The following is a 20,567-nucleotide window of genomic DNA, read 5'->3' as shown; positions in this document are numbered from 1 at the left end:
GATGTACTTGGCGCCATTTGAGCGTGAGTCCCTGAAGCGAGAGTCAAAGGGTCTGACACGTGGGGAGAGTTAGTCGGCATAGCTTTCCCCTCGACAGAATCCCCTGGTAAAAGAAACGCTATGGGTGCCCTTGATGTACTTGGCGCCATTTGAGCGTGAGTCCCTAAAGCGGGAGTCAAAAGGTCTGACACGTGGGGAGAGTTAGTCGGCATAACTACCCCCACGACAGAATCCTCTGGTGATAATGTTTTTAAAGACAAAAAATGATCTTTATTATTTAACATGAAATCAGTACATCTGGTACACATTCTAAGATGGGGTTCCACCATGGCTTTAAAACATAATGAACACAGAGCTTCCTCTATGTCAGACATGTTAGAACAGACTAATAATGAGACTAGTAAGCTTGGAAAACACCTTAAATCAAGTTAACAAGCAAATATATAAAACGTTACTGTGCCTTTAAGAGAAACAAATTTTGTCAAAATTTGAAAAACAGTGAAAAAAAGGCAGTAAAACAAACGAAATTTTTACAGTACATGTAATAAGGTAACAGAGCATTGCACCCACTTGCAAATGGATGATTAACCCCTTAATGCAAAAAACAGATTAAAAAAAAAAAAAAAACGACAGACGTTTTTAAAAACAGACACAACAAACTGCCACAGCCAACAGTGGGAAGCTTCAGTTAACTGTTTCTATGCAAAATTTAAGCCAGCCATGTGGAAAAAACTTAGGCCCCAATAAGTTTTATCACCAAACATATGTTAAAAAACGATTAAACATGCCAGCAAACGTTTTAAAACACATTTTTACAAGAGTATGTATCTCTATTAATAAGCCTGATACCAGTCGCTATCGCTGCATTTAAGGCTTTACTTACATTACTTCGGTATCAGCAGTATTTTCTTAGTCAATTCCATTCCTAGAAAAATATTTTACTGCACATACCTTATCTGCAGGAAAACCTGCACGCCATTCCCCCTCTGAAGTACCTCACTCCTCAGAATGTGTGAGAACAGCAAATGGATCTTAGTTACGTCTGCTAAGATCATAGAAAAACGCAGGCAGATTCTTCTTCCAAATACTGCCAGAGATAAACAGCACACTCCGGTGCCATTTAAAAATAACAAACTTTTGATTGAAGAATAAACTAAGTAGAAAGCACCACAGACTCTCACGACCTCCTATCTATGTTGAGGCTTGCAAGAGAATGACTGAATATGGCAGTTAGGGGAGGAGCTATATAGCAGCTTTGCTGTGGGTGGACTCTTGCAGCTTCCTGTTGGGAAGGAGAATATATTCCATAAGTAATGGATGATCCGTGGACTGGATACACTTAACAAGAGAAATAGAGTTTAAGCATATTCCCTGTAGGTCTAAATGATAAAGTGGAGTCTGCAAGTTTTCTGTACAGTTCTTAGTATATTGATACTTGTTGTCCTTTGTTGAAGGACAACAATTAGGGTCTTGAAAATGAATTGTGAGATGGTAGGATGCGTTTAGACATACTAGGTTATAGATAAATATGTATTTAGCGCATGATTAGAAAGGGATGTATCGAAACGTATGTGTCCTTTGTTGAAGGATAAAGGGCGAAAAAAGAAAAAAAGAAAAATGGAAAAATATGTAAAAAATATAAGCAAATTGTGAGGTGCTAAATAGAGTTTACGCATATTAAGCTATAGATAAGTTTAGCAGGTTGTCCGGTTTTGTGAACGTTATGGTGAGTGAGTAGAAATGGCTGTTCCTTAAGGAATTACATGTGAATGGTTATTTTGTAGTACTCCAATAAGTGAAATCTGTATATACATATAAGTTTGTTTTGGAGAAAGGGCAATGAAATATGTTTGTATTAATCTGGTTGATTGACCTGCCCCTTTAAGAAAATAAGAAAACACATATTGGCTAGCCAATTGGATGCCACCAGGTGCTTTATAAGGAGGAGGTCCTATGATTGAAAGGTATGCCCTGATGGGCCCCTGAAACACGTTACTGTGGGGGTGAAACGTGCGTTGGCACTTGTGTGTGTTTTATCATGGAGAAGAGTCGACTATACTTCATGATATTCTGTGTGTGAACTACTCTCATTTTTTACTACCTGTTATCATTGGTTTGTAACATTGTGAGCAACTCTGCATTAAGTTAACAAAGCTGATACACTGCTGTGCTCTAAATGGTACATCTGTGGTAAGATTGCACAGCTTGTGATTTGCAGGTCTAGAGGTGTTATCCTGCTGATTGGATGCACTTGTGGAGAGACCAGATGCACAGAGCTCAGCGTGGTGAATACTGTAACTTTCCTTCTGTATGGCAATTTTGGAACAGAATGGACTGCATGACATAGGATGAATGGTACATCTATGGTAAGACCTATGCTATACCCTATGCATGCACTAAATTACAATCTTTGATGTGGATTATTGCTCTTATAGCACGTTATTGGTACATCTTGGTAAAAAGCATACAAAGTAATAAGTGTGAGGTGTGGCTCACTACCTGTGTGAATATAAAGTGGAGTGGAACTGATAGCTTGCTATATAAAGTTTGGTACATCTGTGGTAAGATCACCTGTATACTTTGTATATGCTCACTATGCAATTTGCTACCTAAGGTACATCTCTTGGTAAGAACGGGTATATAATATCCATTACGAAGATTTCTGCATTTGCAAACAAAATATCCAGTGTGAGGCGTTGTTTATTATCTGTGTGAACACATGGTGTAGCAGAATGGCCTGCTTGGTACATCTATGGTAAGATCAGATATGTATCCCACACACGCCAAAAAGTTGCAATAATTTGCTTAAAAGTATATCTTTTGATTCAAACGGATACATTGTATTCAGTATGAAGATTGCTTTGTCTTGCTAACAGCACGGCCTGTCCAATCAAGTGATTTTTTGTGGCTGACCCCTCCCATTTCTACATTCATCATAGGGAGGAGGTGAATGAACTTTCGTTAGCATTGCATGAACTTTATATTTGCTTGCTTGCTCATGTATATGTGTATGTTTCTCTGTCTTGTTCCAAACTGTATACATTTACTCTGTGATCACAGGTTATTATAAATTGGATTCATAAGAGGATTATTTCATCTGTATTGTATCCTGCCGTTTGTTCAAGCAAGGCTATGTATGCCTGTGATGCTAGATACAATTCATTTTACGTTTCATCATCTGTACTTTGCTATATGCGACTGATATAGAATATATATATATATATATATATATATCTATATATATATCTCTATCTCAAATATTTATGCAGCTCTGTGGTGTTACTTTACCTCTGCATGTATAAGTGATATATTAGAGCTCTACCTGTGTTTTGGATTTTATAGCTATCCGATACAGGAAATGGTACTAATTGTGTGATTTAATGATACAGGCTTGTATTATATTGATATGAGATGTAGTTCTGGTTTTAATTTGTATATAGTGGTGTGGTTGTATGTTTCTGCTCTATTTTTGAGATGGCAGGGCATGTTTGGGAAAACTTATTTTGTAAATGCTATATGAGTTTAATAAATTGTTGAATTCACCTCATATGTGTGCCGTTTTTATTCCCTTTCTTTTTTAGAGGATTATTGTACTCTCTAATATTTTTCTCTCTCCTTTTTAGTATGATATAATTTGTTAAGAGGGAGGCACCGTAAGGTTTATAAGTGGTATATACACTACTCTCTCATTTCTTTTATAATATTAAGTTTATGAATATTTATATTTACAATATAAATTAAAAAAAATCCCTTGCAGATGTTCCTATGGTGGCAGCTTGTATTAATAAATACTCATCAGAATACAGAAAACCTACCAACATCCTATCAAGTTTGTTCAAAAGGTAATCATATTATTAGACAACAAAACAACAAAAACAACCAGATAGATATCAAATAAATATATATGTACAATTTAAAATGCTAATTTTAAGAATCTATGGTAGTTTGTTTACAAGTTTTCTCTGAATTAACCCCTTCAGGACGGACCTATCCGTCCAAGTTTTGATTGTAAACAAAAAAAGAAAATAAAGCACATGATCGTCATGCAATCATGTGCTTTAAAAACAGCACTGATTGGCTCCTGGGGGACAGCCTGCGTTGCTAGGATCAACCGCCGTTTGTTTCAAGAATGGAGCAGGACGCCGCAAAAGTTAGGATGTTTCATGCCGTCCTAAAGGCATCTAGGAGTCAAATCCCCATTGCCATGAAAGCATAACATTACATAAAAAAATACTCACCTTCACAATGCCAAGAACTTTTAAAAGCTGGTTCAGTTTCTTTGATGGAAGAGACAGAAGACAATCTCGATTCATAGTATTAGTCATAATGTACTCAATATAATCGAGGGCCAGTTCTGGCTTAGTCTCCATTGTATCCTGGATACGCACTTTTGAATCCTTTCTCTGCAAAATATAAACAAAGATATTCATAAACCACAGAAATGTTCAGAACATTGAAGTTTACCTAAAGGCTTTAAGTAGATTGTACCTTCTTCTCTGGTAAACTGTCAGAAAGCCAGTCTGTTATCAGCTCCAATATGTGCCCAACTTGACCCCAGCGACAAAGACAATCGATAAGAGTAGAATATTTATTTTCATCTACATCTTTATCAAAGTTCCTCAGCTTTGACAGTACAGAACAGCTAAAAAGGGGTAAAAAAAAATTACAACACAATAACTAAAGCAAAAACAGACTTTTTTATATATAAAAGGCACCACCACTGCTTAGGGAAAATGTTATACTACAATATATGTTGACTAAAACATTTTATATGTTGGTTCTCTAATGTATTATATGCTGAACTGCAGTTAAAGGGACAACACTTAACATGGATGCTGTGATGTTGATATCTAGTTGTCACTGCATTCCAGTGCTGATGTGTTTACTCGTGTGCAGCTATTCTCCTTTAGATATCTGCAGTGAAAGTACTAAGTTTGTAGCACCGAGAATTAGAGGGAGGTGCATGACATGTATTTAGTGTTTCATGTCCCTATAAAGCAGGGACACTTGTTTTACAATAAATTAAAGGAACATCAAACCATTTTTTTAATTTAATGATTCTTATAGAACACACATTTTTAAACAACTTTCCAGTTTACCTCTTATCACATGTCCTTTGGTATTCTTTGTTGAAGGAGCAGCAATGCATTAAAGGGAGTTAGATGAACACATTAGGTGAGCCAGTGACAAGGAGTATATGTGCAGCCACCCATCAGCTGCTAGCTTCCAGTAGTGCATCGTTGCTCCTGAGCATACCCAGGTATGTATTTCAACAAAAAGTCACAAATAATAGAAGTAAATTGGAAACTTGTTTAAAATTGAATGCTCTATCTGAATCATGAAAGTTTATCTTTGACTTTACTGTCCCTTTAAATTTAAAGTAATGCTTAAAATAATTGAAAGTGGATCACACTAAGGTTTGTGCAAATTCAGATCTTAGTGTGTTGTACTTTGACCAGAAGAAATACAGCTTGGAAAATAGCCTAATCCTGCTGGTGGCCGCCATATTCAGGATTTGCTTGCTTCCCAATAGTCCAAATGCATAGGCTTATGGAATTATCCACCCGTGACAACATGGAAACAAACCGAAGTGGAATTATTATTTTTAAAAAGGTGCATAGACGATAGCCAATTTAAAAAAATGACATTGCATATGTGCTATTGTCAGGAAGGAAAGAAAACAACAACAAAAATCATGAAATGCTAAAGATGGGGGGGGGGGGGGAATTATATTGGCCATTTAGAACTACTTATTACTTGTTTTCATTACCCATAAAACATAACTTTTACTTGTTTTTTCATATTACTAAATCTAATATATTGTTAATATGGAGTAAAATTTAAAGATCAAAAGGTGGGGGGGAACTCTACTCCTGTTTTGTATTTATATTAGAGCTATTTATTTGACTCAATATAATTACACTGGAATAAAGTTGAATTAAATAAAAAAAAAACATAATTTATGCTTACCTGATAAATGTATTTCTCTTGTAGTGTATCCAGTCCACGGATCATCCATTACTTGTGGGATATTCTCCTTCCCAACAGGAAGTTGCAAGAGGATCACCCACAGCAGAGCTGCTATATAGCTCCTCCCCTCACTGCCATATCCAGTCATTCGACCGAAACAAGCCGAGAAAGGAGAAACCATAGGGTGCAGTGGTGACTGTAGTTTAATTAAAATTTAGACCTGCCTGAAAAGGACAGGGCGGGCTGTGGACTGGATACACTACAAGAGAAATAAATTTATCAGGTAAGCATAAATTATGTTTTCTCTTGTTAAGTGTATCCAGTCCACGGATAATCCATTACTTGTGGGATACCAATACCAAAGCTAAAGTACACGGATGATGGGAGGGACAAGGCAGGAACTTTAACGGAAGGAACCACTGCCTGTAGAACCTTTCTCCCAAAAACAGCCTCCGAAGAAGCAAAAGTATCAAATTTGTAAAATTTGGAAAAGGTATGAAGCGAAGACCAAGTTGCAGCCTTGCAAATCTGTTCAACAGAGGCCTCATTTTTAAAGGCCCAGGTGGAAGCCACAGCTCTAGTAGAATGAGCTGTAATCCTTTCAGGAGGCTGCTGTCCAGCAGTCTCATAGGCTAAACGGATTATACTCCGAAGCCAAAAAGAAAGAGAGGTTGCCGAGGCCTTCTGACCTCTCCTCTGTCCAGAGTAAACAACAAACAGGTTAGATGCTTGGCGAAAATCTTTAGTAGCCTGTAAGTAAAACTTCAAGGCACGGACTACAGATTATGCAAAAGACGTTCCTTCTTTGAAGAAGGATTGGGACATAATGATGGAACAACAATCTCTTGATTGATATTCTTGTTAGAAACCACCTTAGGTAAAAACCCAGGTTTTGTACGCAGAACAACTATCTGAATGAGAGATCAGATAAGGAGAATCACAATGTAAGGCAGATAACTCCGAGACTCTTCGAGCCAAGGAAATAACCATCAGAAAAAGAACGTTCCATGAAAGAAGTTTGATATCAATAGAATGAAGGGGTTCAAACGGAACCCCTTGAAGAACTCTAAGAACCAAGTTTAAGCTCCATGGAGGAGCAACAGGTTTAAACACAGGCTTAATTCTAACTAAAGCCTGACAAAATGCCTGAACGTCTGGAACTTCTGCCAGACGTTTGTGTAAAAGAATAGACAGAGCAGAAATCTGTCCCTTTAAAGAACTAGCTGATAATCCTTTGTCCAAACCCTCTTGGAGGAAGGACAATATCCTAGGAATCCTAACCCTACTCCATGAGTAATTCTTGGATTCACACCAATGAAGATATTTACGCCATATCTTGTGGTAAATTTTCCTGGTGACAGGCTTTCGTGCCTGTATTAAGGTATCAATTACTGACTCGGAGAAGCCACGCTTTGATAGGATCAAGCGTTCAATCTCCATGCAGTCAGTCTCAGAGAAAGTAGATTCGGATGATTGAAAGGACCTTGTATTAGAAGGTCTTGTCTCAGAGGCAGAGTCCATGGTGGAAAGGATGACATGTCCACTAGGTCTGCATACCAGGTCCCGCGTGGCCACGCAGGCGCTATCAATTTCACCGATGCTCTTTCCTGTTTGATTTTGGCAATCAGACGAGGGAGCAGAGGAAACGGTGGAATCACATAAGCCAGGTTGAAGAACCAAGGCGCTGCTAGAGCATCTATCAGTGCCGCTTCTGGGTCCCAGGACCTGGATCCGTAACAAGGAAGCTTGGCGTTCTGGCGAGACGCCATGAGACCCAATTCTGGTTTGCCCCAACGGAGAACCAATTGAGCAAACACCTCCGGATGGAGTTCCCATTCCCCCGGATGAAAAGTCTGACGACTTAGAAAATCCGCCTCCCAGTTCTCTACACCTGGGATATGGATAGCTGACAGGTGGCAAGAGTGAGTCTCTGCCCAGCGAATCATCTTGAAAACTTCTGACATCGCTAGGGAACTCCTGGTTCCCCCTTGATGGTTGATGTAAGCCACAGTCGTGATGTTGTCTGACTAAAATCTGATGAACCTCAGTGTTGCTAGCTGAGGCCAAGCCAGAAGAGCATTGAATATTGCTCTTAACTCCAGAATATTTATTGGGAGGAGTTTCTCCTCCTGAGTCCATGAACCCTGAGCCTTCAGGGAGTTCCAGAGTGCACCCCAACCTAGAAGGCTGGCATCTGTTGTTACAATTGTCCAATCTGGTCTGCGAAAGGTCATACCCTTGGACAGATGGGCCCGAGATAACCACCAGAGAAGAGAATCTCTGGTTTCCTGATCCAGATTTAGTAGAGGGGACAAATCTGTGTAATCCCCATTCCACTGACTGAGCATGCATAATTGCAGCGGTCTGAGATGCAGGCACGCGAATGGCACTATGTCCATCGCCGCTACCATTAAGCCGATTACTTCCATGCACTGAGCCACCGTGGGGCGCGGAATGGAGTGAAGAACACGGCAAGCATTTAGAAGTTTTGATAACCTGGACTCCGTCAGATAAATTTTCATTTCTACAGAATCTATTAGAGTCCCTAGGAAGGAAACCCTTGTGAGAGGAGATAGAGAACTCTTTTCTTCGTTCACTTTCCACCCATGCGACCTCAGGAATGCCAGAACTATTTCTGTATGAGATTTGGCAATTTGAAAGCTTGACGCCTGTATCAGGATGTCGTCCAGGTAAGGAGCCACCGCTAAGCCTCGCAGTCTTAGGACCGCCAGAAGTGAGCCCAGAACCTTTGTAAAAATTCTTGGGGCTGTAGCCAACCCGAATGGAAGAGCTACAAATTGGTAATGCCTGTCTAGAAAGGCAAACCTCAGGAACTGATGATGATTCTTGTGAATCGGAATGTGAAGGTAGGCATCCTTTAAGTCCACTGTGGTCATGTACTGACCCTCTTGGATCATGGGTAAAATGGTTCGAATAGTTTCCATCTTGAATGACGGAACTCTGAGGAATTTGTTTAGGAGCTTTAAATCCAAAATTGGTCTGAAGGTTCCCTCTTTTTTGGGAACCACAAACAGATCTGAATAAAACCCCTGTCCTTGTTCCGTCCGCGGAACTGGATGGATCACTCCCATTACAAGGAGATCTTGTACGCAGCTTAGGAATGCCTCTTTCTTTATCTGGTTTGCAGATAATCTTGAAAGGTGAAATCTACCTTGTGGAGGAGAAGCTTTGAAGTCCAGAAGATATCCCTGAGATATGATCTCCAACGCCCAGGGATCCTGAACATCTCTTGCCCACGCCTGGGCGAAGAGAGAGAGTCTGCCCCCTACTAGATCCGTTGTCGGATAGGGGGCCGCTCCTTCATGCTGTCTTAGAGGCAGCAGCAGGCTTTCTGGCCTGCTTGCCCTTGTTCCAGGACTGGTTAGGTTTCCAGGCCTGCTTGGATTGAGCAAAAGTTCCCTCTTGTTTTGAAGCAGAGGAAGTTGATGCTGCACCTGCCTTGAAATTTCGAAAGGCACGAAAATTAGACTGTTTGGCCTTTGATTTGGCCCTGTCCTGAGGAAGGGTATGACCCTTACCTCCAGTAATGTCAGCAATAATTTCTTTCAAACCAGGCCCGAATAAGGTCTGCCCCTTGAAAGGAATGTTGAGTAATTTAGACTTTGAAGTCACATCAGCTGACCAGGATTTGAGCCATAGCGCCCTATGCGCCTGGATGGCGAATCCGGAATTCTTAGCCGTTAGTTTAGTCAAATGAACAATGGCATCAGAAACAAATGAGTTAGCTAGCTTAAGAGTTCTAAGCTTGTCAACAATTTCAGTCAATGGAGCTGTATGGATGGCCTCAAACCAGAATGCCGCCGCAGCAGTGACAGGCGCAATGCATGCAAGGGGCTGTAAAATAAAACCTTGTTGAATAAACATTTTCTTAAGGTAACCCTCTAATTTTTAATCCATTGGATCTGAAAAAGCACAACTGTCCTCAACCGGGATAGTGGTACGCTTTGCTAAAGTAGAAACTGCTTCCTCCACCTTAGGGACAGTCTGCCATAAGTCCCGTGTAGTGGCATCTATTGGAAACATTTTTCTAAATATAGGAGGTGGGTAAAAGGGCACACCGGGCCTATCCCACTCCTTACTAATAATCTCTGTAAGCCTTTTAGGTATTGGAAAAACATCAGTACTCACCGGCACTGCATAGTATTTATCCAGCCTACACAATTTCTCTGACACTGCAATTGTGTCACAGTCATTCAGAGCAGCTAATACCTCCCCAAGCAATACACGGAGGTTCTCAAGCTTAAATTTAAAATTAGAAATCTCTGAATCAGGTCTCCCCGATTCAGAGACGTCACCCACAGACTGAAGCTCTCCGTCCTCAGGTTCTGCATATTGTGACGCAGTATTAGACATGGCTCTTACAGCATCTACGCGCTCTGTATCTCGTCTAACCCCAGAGCTATTGCGCTTGCCTCTCAATTCAGGCAATCTGGATAATACCTCTGACAGGGTATTATTCATGATTGCAGCCATGTCCTGCAAAGTAATCGCTATGGGCGTCCCTGATGTACTTGGCGCCATATTAGCGTGCGTCCCTTGAGCGGGAGGCAAAGGGTCCGACACGTGGGGAGAGTTAGTTGGCATAACTACCCCCTCGACAGACCCCTCTGGTGACAATTCTTTTATAGATAAAGACTGATCTTTACTGTTTAACGTGAAATCAATACATTTAGTACACATTCTCCTATAGGGCTCCACCATGGCTTTTAAACATAATGAACAAGTATCCTCTGTTTCAGACATGTTTGTACAGACTAGCAATGAGACTAGCAAGCTTGGAAAACACTTTAAAGCAAGTTAACAAGCAATATAAAAAACGTTACTGTGCCTTTAAGAGAAACAAATTTTGACAAAATTTGAAATAACAGTGAAAAAAGGCAGTTACACTAACAAAATTTTTACAGTGTATGTAACAAGTCAGCAGAGCATTGCACCCACTTGCAAATGGATGATTAACCCCTTAATAACAAAAACGGAATAATAAATGACAAAAACGTTTTTTAAACACATTCACAACAACTGCCACAGTCTACTGTGGTTGTTACCCTCCTTAAACACGACTTTGAAGCCTTTTGAGCCCTTCAGAGATGTCCTGTATCATGCAGAGGGAAGCTGAATGTCTCTGTCAGTATTTTTAGCTGCACAGAAAAGCACTAAAATAGGCCCTTTCCACTCATATTACAACAGTGGAAAGCCTCAGGAAACTGTTTCTAGGCAAAAATCAAGCCAGCCATGTGGAAAAAAACTAGGCCCCAATAAGTTTTATCACCAAGCATATATAAAAACGATTAAACATGACAGCAAACGTTTTATATTGCACTTTTATAAGAGTATGTATCTCTGTTAATAAGCCTGATACCAGTAGAAGACTGGTATACCTGAAGAAGCGCATGAGACATGCGCGAAACATGTTTGCTAGTTCAAGCTACCTTTGTTAACATCACTTAGCAGAAGAATAAACCGTTTGCACTGGCTATTTGTCTGGACTTCATCTCCTTTTTTCCCTTTTTCCTCAACTGTATCTCTGTTAATAAGCCTGATACCAGTAGCTATCAATGCATTTAAGGCTTAACTTACATTAATCCGGTATCAGCAGCATTTTTCTAGCAAATTCCATCCCTAGAAATATGTTAACTGCACATACCATATTGCAGGAAAACCTGCACGCCATTCCCCCTCTGAAGTTACCTCACTCCTCAGAATATGTGAGAACGGCAGTGGATCTTAGTTACTTCTGCTAAGATCATAGAAATCACAGGCAGATTCTTCTTCTAATGCTGCCTGAGATGAAACAGTACACTCCGGTACCATTTAAAAATAAACTTTTGATTGAAGTTAAAAAACTAACTATAATACACCACTCTCCTCTTACTACGTCCATCTTTGTTGAGAGTTGCAAGAGAATGACTGGATATGGCAGTGAGGGGAGGAGCTATATAGCAGCTCTGCTGTGGGTGATCCTCTTGCAACTTCCTGTTGGGAAGGAGAATATCCCACAAGTAATGGATGATCCGTGGACTGGATACACTTAACAAGAGAAACATCAATCAAAATATTTCCACAAGGGGGCGGAGCTGACCAGCGATCATGATGGCCGCATTTTGAGAGAGCTCCGGGAACACAATCCCTATACTGAAATCTCCTGCATAAAAAAACTACAAGAACAGCATTGCTGACACACAGATTTCAAGGGGAAGCCGTGATCCTTACTCAGCTGCAGTTTCACGGAGCTCCAACAAATTATAGAAGCTAGAATCAGCCATTGCGCCCTTAACAAGCAAAGTACAGATACAGCGGCAGCTTTTCATTTGACACGAACCAGTCCACGGACCTTCACTCACCATCCTTAAGATGGACATATGAGTTACAGTTAGTGAGACATTGGTTTAAACAAATAGAGGCTGCATATATCTCAGAGAACAAAGCTGACGGAACACTGATACTATGCATCCAAAATATACCATGGAGAAGTCGGTACCCCATATATATGAGACGGATGTGGTACAGTAGATGGTCTCTGTGGCGCATATAACATTTCTGAGATACTACTGGTACAAGTGAGGTGATTTCAAAAACATAATTTATGCTTACCTGATAAATTCCTTTCTTCTGTAGTGTGATCAGTCCACGGGTCATCATTACTTCTGGGATATTACTCCTCCCCAACAGGAAGTGCAAGAGGATTCACCCAGCAGAGCTGCATATAGCTCCTCCCCTCTACGTCACTCCCAGTCATTCGACCAAGGACCAACGAGAAAGGAAAAGCCAAGGGTGAAGTGGTGACTGGAGTATAAATTAAAAAATATTTACCTGCCTTAAAAACAGGGCGGGCCGTGGACTGATCACACTACAGAAGAAAGGAATTTATCAGGTAAGCATAAATTATGTTTTCTTCTGTTAAGTGTGATCAGTCCACGGGTCATCATTACTTCTGGGATACCAATACCAAAGCAAAAGTACACGGATGACGGGAGGGATAGGCAGGCTCTTTATACAGAAGGAACCACTGCCTGAAGAACCTTTCTCCCAAAAATAGCCTCTGATGAAGCAAAAGTGTCAAATTTGTAAAATTTGGAAAAAGTATGAAGCGAAGACCAAGTTGCAGCCTTGCAAATCTGTTCAACAGAGGCCTCATTCTTGAAGGCCCAAGTGGAAGCCACAGCTCTAGTAGAATGAGCTGTAATTCTTTCAGGAGGCTGCTGTCCAGCAGTCTCATAAGCTAAACAAATTATGCTACGAAGCCAAAAAGAAAGAGAGGTAGCGGAAGCTTTTTGACCTCTCCCCTGCCCAGAGTAAATGACAAACAGAGAAGACGTTTGTCGAAATTCCTTAGTTGCCTGTAAGTAAAATTTTAGAGCACGGACTACATCCAGGTTGTGCAGTAGACGTTCCTTCTTTGAAGAAGGATTTGGGCATAAAGAAGGAACAACAATCTCTTGATTGATATTCCTGTTAGTAACTACCTTAGGTAAGAACCCAGGTTTAGTACGCAGGACTACCTTATCCGAATGAAAAATCAAATAAGGAGAATCACAATGTAAGGCTGATAATTCAGAGACTCTTCGAGCCGAGGAAATAGCCATTAAAAATAGAACTTTCCAAGATAACAACTTTATATCAATGGAATGAAGGGGTTCAAACGGAACGCCCTGTAAAACATTAAGAACAAGGTTTAAACTCCATGGTGGAGCAACAGTTTTAAACACAGGCTTAATCCTGGTCAAAGCCTGACAAAAAGCCTGGACGTCAGGAACTTCTGACAGACGTTTGTGTAACAGAATGGACAGAGCTGAGATCTGTCCCTTTAATGAACTAGCAGATAAACCCTTTTCTAAACCTTCTTGTAGAAAAGACAATATCCTAGGAATCCTAACCTTACTCCAAGAGTAACCTTTGGATTCACACCAATATAGGTATTTACGCCATATCTTATGGTAAATCTGTCTGGTAACAGGTTTCCTAGCCTGTATTAAGGTATCAATAACTGACTCAGAAAACCCACGTCTTGATAAAATCAAGCGTTCAATTTCCAAGCAGTCAGCTTCAGAGAAGTTAGATTTTGATGTTTGAAGGGACCCTGTATCAGAAGGTCCTGCTTCAGAGGTAGAGACCAAGGTGGACAGGATGACATGTCCACCAGGTCTGCATACCAAGTCCTGCGTGGCCACGCAGGTGCTATTAGAATCACTGATGCTCTCTCTTGTTTGATTCTGGCAATCAATCGAGGAAGCAACGGGAAGGGTGGAAACACGTAAGCCATCCTGAAGTCCCAAGGTGCTGTCAGAGCATCTATCAGGACTGCTCCTGGATCCCTGGATCTGGACCCGTAACGAGGAAGCTTGGCGTTCTGTCGAGACGCCATGAGATCTATCTCTGGTTTGCCCCAACGTCGCAGTATTTGGGCAAAGACCTCCGGATGAAGTTCCCACTCCCCCGGATGAAAAGTCTGACGACTTAAGAAATCCGCCTCCCAGTTCTCCACTCCCGGGATGTGGATTGCTGACAGGTGGCAAGAGTGAGACTCTGCCCAGAGAATTATCTTTGATACTTCCATCATAGCTAGGGAGCTTCTTGTCCCTCCCTGATGGTTGATGTAAGCAACAGTCGTGATGTTGTCCGACTGAAACCTGATGAACCCCCGAGTTGTCAACTGGGGCCAAGCCAGGAGGGCATTGAGAACTGCTCTCAATTCCAGAATGTTTATTGGCAGGAGACTCTCCTCCTGACTCCATTGTCCCTGAGCCTTCAGAGAATTCCAGACGGCACCCCAACCTAGAAGGCTGGCGTCTGTTGTTACAATTGTCCAGTCTGGTCTGCTGAACGGCATCCCCCTGGACAGATGTGGCCGAGAAAGCCACCATAGAAGAAAATTTCTGGTCTCTTGATCCAGATTCAGAGAAGGGGATAAGTCTGAGTAATCCCCATTCCACTGACTTAGCATGCACAGTTGCAGTGGTCTGAGGTGTAAGCGTGCAAAGGGTACTATGTCCATTGCCGCTACCATTAAGCCGATTACCTCCATGCATTGAGCCACTGACGGGTGTTGAATGGAATGTAGGGTGCGGCAAGCACTTTGAAGTCTTGTTAGCCTGTCCTCTGTCAGGTAAGTCTTCATTTCTACAGAATCTATAAGAGTCCCCAGGAAGGGAACTCTTGTGAGTGGAACGAGTGAACTCTTCTTTTCGTTCACCTTCCATCCATGTGACCTTAGAAATGCCAGCACTAACTCTGTATGAGACTTGGCAGTTTGAAAGCTTGAAGCTTGTATCAGAATGTCGTCTAGGTATGGAGCTACCGAGATTCCCCGCGGTCTTAGTACCGCCAGAAGAGCACCCAGAACCTTTGTGAAGATTCTTGGAGCTGTAGCCAATCCGAATGGAAGAGCCACAAACTGGTAATGCCTGTCTAGGAAGGCAAACCTTAGGTACCGATAATGATCTTTGTGAATCGGTATGTGAAGGTAAGCATCTTTTAAATCTACAGTGGTCATGTACTGACCCTCTTGGATCATAGGTAAAATTGTCCGAATAGTCTCCATCTTGAACGATGGAACTCTTAGGAATTTGTTTAGGATCTTTAAGTCCAGGATTGGTCTGAAAGTTCCCTCTTTTTTGGGAACCACAAACAGATTTGAGTAAAACCCCTGTCCCTGTTCCGATCGTGGAACTGGATGGATTACTCCCATTAACAAGAGCTCTTGTACGCAGCGTAGAAACGCCTCTTTCTTTGTCTGGATTGTTGACAATCTTGACAGATGAAATCTCTCTCTTGGAGGAGAGTATTTGAAGTCCAGAAGGTATCCCTGAGATATTATCTCTAGCGCCCAGGGATCCTGGACATCTCTTGCCCAAGCCTGGGCGAAGAGAGAAAGTCTGCCCCCCACTAGATCCGATCCCGGATCGGGGGCCCTCAATTCATGCTGTTTTAGGGGCAGCAGCAGGTTTCCTGGCCTGCTTGCCCTTGTTCCAGGACTGGTTAGGTTTCCAGCCTTGTCTGTAGCGAGCAACAGCTCCTTCCTGTTTTGGTGCAGAGGAAGTTGATGCTGCTCCTGCTTTGAAATTACGAAAGGAACGAAAATTAGACTGTCTAGCCTTAACTTTGGCTTTGTCCTGAGGCAGGGCATGGCCTTTACCTCCTGTAATGTCAGCGATAATCTCTTTCAACCCGGGCCCGAATAAGGTCTGCCCTTTGAAAGGTATATTAAGCAATTTAGACTTAGAAGTAACATCAGCTGACCAGGATTTTAGCCACAGCGCCCTGCGTGCCTGAATGGCGAATCCTGAATTCTTCGCCGTAAGTTTAGTAAGATGTACTACGGCCTCCGAAATGAATGAATTAGCTAGTTTAAGGACTCTAAGCCTGTCCGTAATGTCGTCCAGAGTAGCTGAACCAATGTTCTCTTCCAGAGACTCAATCCAGAATGCCGCTGCAGCCGTGATCGGCGCAATGCATGCAAGGGGTTGCAATATAAAACCTTGTTGAACAAACATTTTCTTAAGGTAACCCTCTAACTTTTTATCCATTGGATCTGAAAAAGCACAGCTATCCTCCACCGGGATAGTGGTACGCTTAGCTAAGGTAGAAACTGCTCCCTCCACCTTAGGGACCGTTTGCCATAAGTCCCTTGTGGTGGCGGCTATTGGAAACATTTTTCTAAATATCGGAGGGGGTGAGAACGGCACACCGGGTCTATCCCACTCCTTAGTAACAATTTCAGTAAGTCTCTTAGGTATAGGAAAAACCTCAGTACTCGTCGGTACCGCAAAATATTTATCCAACCTACACATTTTCTCTGGTATTGCAATTGTGTTACAATCATTCAGAGCCGCTAACACCTCCCCTAGTAATACACGGAGGTTTTCCAGTTTAAATTTAAAATTTGAAATATCTGAATCCAGTCTGTTTGGATCAGAACCGTCACCCACAGAATGAAGCTCTCCGTCCTCATGTTCTGCCACCTGTGACGCAGTGTCTGACATGGCCCTAATATTATCAGCGCACTCTGTTCTCACCCCAGAGTGATCACGCTTACCTCTTAGTTCTGGTAATTTAGCCAAAACCTCAGTCATAACAGTAGCCATATCCTGTAATGTGATTTGTAATGGCCGCCCAGATGTACTCGGCGCTACAATATCACGCACCTCCCTCTGAGCGGGAGATGTAGGTACTGACACGTGAGGCGAGTTAGTCGGCATAACTCTCCCCTCGTTGTTTGGTGAAATTTGTTCAATTTGTACAGATTGACTTTTATTTAAAGTAGCATCAATACAGTTAGTACATAAATTTCTATTGGGCTCCACTTTGGCATTGCAACAAATGACACAGGTATCATCCTCTGAATCAGACATGTTTAGCACACTAGCAAATAAACTTGCAACTTGGAAATACAATTCAATTAGAATAATATTAAAACGTACTGTGCCTTTAAGAAGCACAGAAGATCTATGACAGTTGAAAATTAATAAATTGAAACAGTTATAGCCTCAATCCTTGTAAACAACACAACTTTAGCAAAGGTTTAATCCCATTAGCAAAGATAACAAATTCTGAAAGCAGGAAACAAATTACAGAATAAACGTTTTTTTATCTCAGTCAAACTACAATTCTCACAGCTCTGCTGAGAGAAATTACCTCCCTCAAAATAAGTTTTGAAGACCCCTGAGCTCTGTAGAGATGAACCGGATCATGCAGGGAATACAATGAGTTGCTGACTGAAATATTTGATGCGTAGTAGAAGCGCCAAAAAACGGCCCCTCCCCCTCACACACAGCAGTGAGGGAGAACAGAAACTGTCAGAAAACAGATTATGCAACTGCCAAGTGGAAAAATAGTGCCCAAACATTTATTCACTCAGTACCTCAGTAAATGAAAACGATTTTACATTCCAGCAAAAACGTTAAACATAATCTCTAGTTATTAAACAGCTTTATGTATTTCTTACAGTGTAATTCTAGTGAAGTACCATTCCCCAGAATACTGAAGTGTAAAGTATACATACATGACATTATATCGGTATGGCAGGATTTTCTCATCAATTCCATTGTCAGAAAATAAAAGCTGCTACATACCTCTATGCAGATTCATCTGCCCGCTGTCCCCTGATCTGAAGTTTACCTCTCCTCAGATGGCCGAGAAACAGCAATATGATCTTAACTACTCCGGCTAAAATCATAACAAAAACTCTGGTAGATTCTTCTTCAAACTCTGCCAGAGAGGTAATAACACACTCCGGTGCTATTTTAAAATAACAAACTTTTGATTGAAGATATAAAACTAAGTATAATCACCATAGTCCTCTCACACATCCTATCTAGTCGTTGGGTGCAAGAGAATGACTGGGAGTGACGTAGAGGGGAGGAGCTATATGCAGCTCTGCTGGGTGAATCCTCTTGCACTTCCTGTTGGGGAGGAGTAATATCCCAGAAGTAATGATGACCCGTGGACTGATCACACTTAACAGAAGAAATACCTATTACACCATGGCGACTATCCCTAGAGATGTGTGTACCAGGCTCACAGACCTGCTTGATTCCTGGACAACAGCGCTTATTGCAGAGATCCGGCTTGCATTTACCACTACCTCCCTCAAGGATCTTGTGGTCACAGCCGATACATGCTTCGATATTTCAGCGCAGAGCGACATGCAGCTGCATCCGAACCAGGAGCCTATGATCTAACAAAGGGGGAATAACCCTAGGTCAAACCCTAACACATCATTTGGTACTAGGATTACACGCCTCAATGAACTAGACATCTACAATAATCCTAAAGACCACTCCATACTGCTAAATTTCCTCCAGCTCAGCAGAAAGGACAAAGTCACAGAGCTACATTACCGGGTGGCTTTCAGATTTTACAGTGGTTTGGATGCAGTTAACCCACATCGCAATGCAAAACAGAGACATAACGGGCTGCCGGTGATCTGTAGGACGGGAGTGGGCTGACAGATTGCTATTACTTCTAGGTGGCCATCAAAATCAGGCAAAGATACATAGCCTAGCCCCTAGAGTGACTTACATCTACACATTGACTGCAAAGAGAGCGTCACTGTCCACCAAGATGTTTAACACTGAACTTAATACTCCTGTAAACTGAAGTTTTACCAATGCCGCTTATTTAACATGGTGGGGTTGAGGAGATCTATTTAGCCTTTTGTTATAAATTATCACCTGAAAATCTAAGAGATTCATAGGATTATCACTCTCTATTTGCATGTTACTGTATTATGATTCTTCGCTGGCTCATATGTTGCCTAATATGGTATTCTCAATATTGCTGTATATATGCTATCCTACCCTATTCATATACAGTACTAATAACCTCTCACAAGGTATATATATCCTCTCTGGCCTGCTTGCCCTTGTTCCAGGACTGGTTAGGTTTCCAGGCCTGCTTGGATTGAGCAAAAGTTCCCTCTTGTTTTGAAGCAGAGGAAGTTGATGCTGCACCTGCCTTGAAATTTCGAAAGGCACGAAAATTAGACTGTTTGGCCTTTGATTTGGCCCTGTCCTGAGGAAGGGTATGACCCTTACCTCCAGTAATGTCAGCAATAATTTCTTTCAAACCAGGCCCGAATAAGGTCTGCCCCTTGAAAGGAATGTTGAGTAATTTAGACTTTGAAGTCACATCAGCTGACCAGGATTTGAGCCATAGCGCCCTACGCGCCTGGATGGCGAATCCGGAATTCTTAGCCGTTAGTTTAGTCAAATGAACAATGGCATCAGAAACAAATGAGTTAGCTAGCTTAAGAGTTCTAAGCTTGTCAACAATTTCAGTCAATGGAGCTGTATGGATGGCCTCTTCCAGGGCCTCAAACCAGAATGCCGCTGCAGCAGTGACAGGCGCAATGCATGCAAGGGGCTGTAAAATAAAACCTTGTTGAATAAACATTTTCTTAAGGTAACCCTCCAATTTTTTATCCATTGGATCTGAAAAAGCACAACTGTCCTCAACCGGGATAGTGGTACGCTTTGCTAAAGTAGAAACTGCTCCCTCCACCTTAGGGACAGTCTGCCATAAGTCCCGTGTAGTGGCATCTATTGGAAACATTTTTCTAAATATAGGAGGTGGGTAAAAGGGCACACCGGGCCTATCCCACTCCTTACTAATAATTTCTGTAAGCCTTTTAGGTATTGGAAAAACATCAGTACTCACCGGCACTGCATAGTATTTATCCAGCCTACACAATTTCTCTGACACTGCAATTGTGTCACAGTCATTCAGAGCAGCTAATACCTCCCCAAGCAATACACGGAGGTTCTCAAGCTTAAATTTAAAATTAGAAATCTCTGAATCAGGTCTCCCCGATTCAGAGACGTCACCCACCGACTGAAGCTCTCCGTCCTCAGGTTCTGCATATTGTGACGCAGTATTAGACATGGCTCTTACAGCATCTACGCGCTCTGTATCTCGTCTAACCCCAGAGCTATCGCGCTTGCCTCTCAATTCAGGCAATCTGGATAATACCTCTGACAGGGTATTATTCATGATTGCAGCCATGTCCTGCAAAGTAATCGCTATGGGCGTCCCTGATGTACTTGGCGCCATATTAGCGTGCGTCCCTTGAGCGGGAGGCA

At 41.8% G+C, this 20,567-nt stretch overlaps 1 protein-coding gene across 1 annotated transcript in view; it reads right to left on the bottom strand.

The window, feature by feature from the left end:
* The window catches only part of NCAPG2 (non-SMC condensin II complex subunit G2), a 365,294-nt gene that overhangs the window by 198,596 nt on the left and 146,131 nt on the right, over positions 1 to 20,567 (bottom strand). The window contains exons 18-19 of the mRNA XM_053713827.1: positions 4,489 to 4,642; positions 4,239 to 4,403 (exon numbers count right to left, since the gene is read on the bottom strand). Of these exons, the coding sequence (XP_053569802.1) occupies positions 4,239 to 4,403; positions 4,489 to 4,642 (319 nt within the window). The remainder of the gene's footprint in view (positions 1 to 4,238; positions 4,404 to 4,488; positions 4,643 to 20,567) is intronic.

The sequence above is a fragment of the Bombina bombina genome, chromosome 5 (genome assembly GCF_027579735.1).
Source record: "Bombina bombina isolate aBomBom1 chromosome 5, aBomBom1.pri, whole genome shotgun sequence".
In the NCBI taxonomy this organism is placed as follows: domain Eukaryota; kingdom Metazoa; phylum Chordata; class Amphibia; order Anura; family Bombinatoridae; genus Bombina; species Bombina bombina.
The sequence above is the reverse complement of the archived record's forward strand: the minus strand, read 5'-3'. Positions and strand labels throughout refer to the sequence as shown.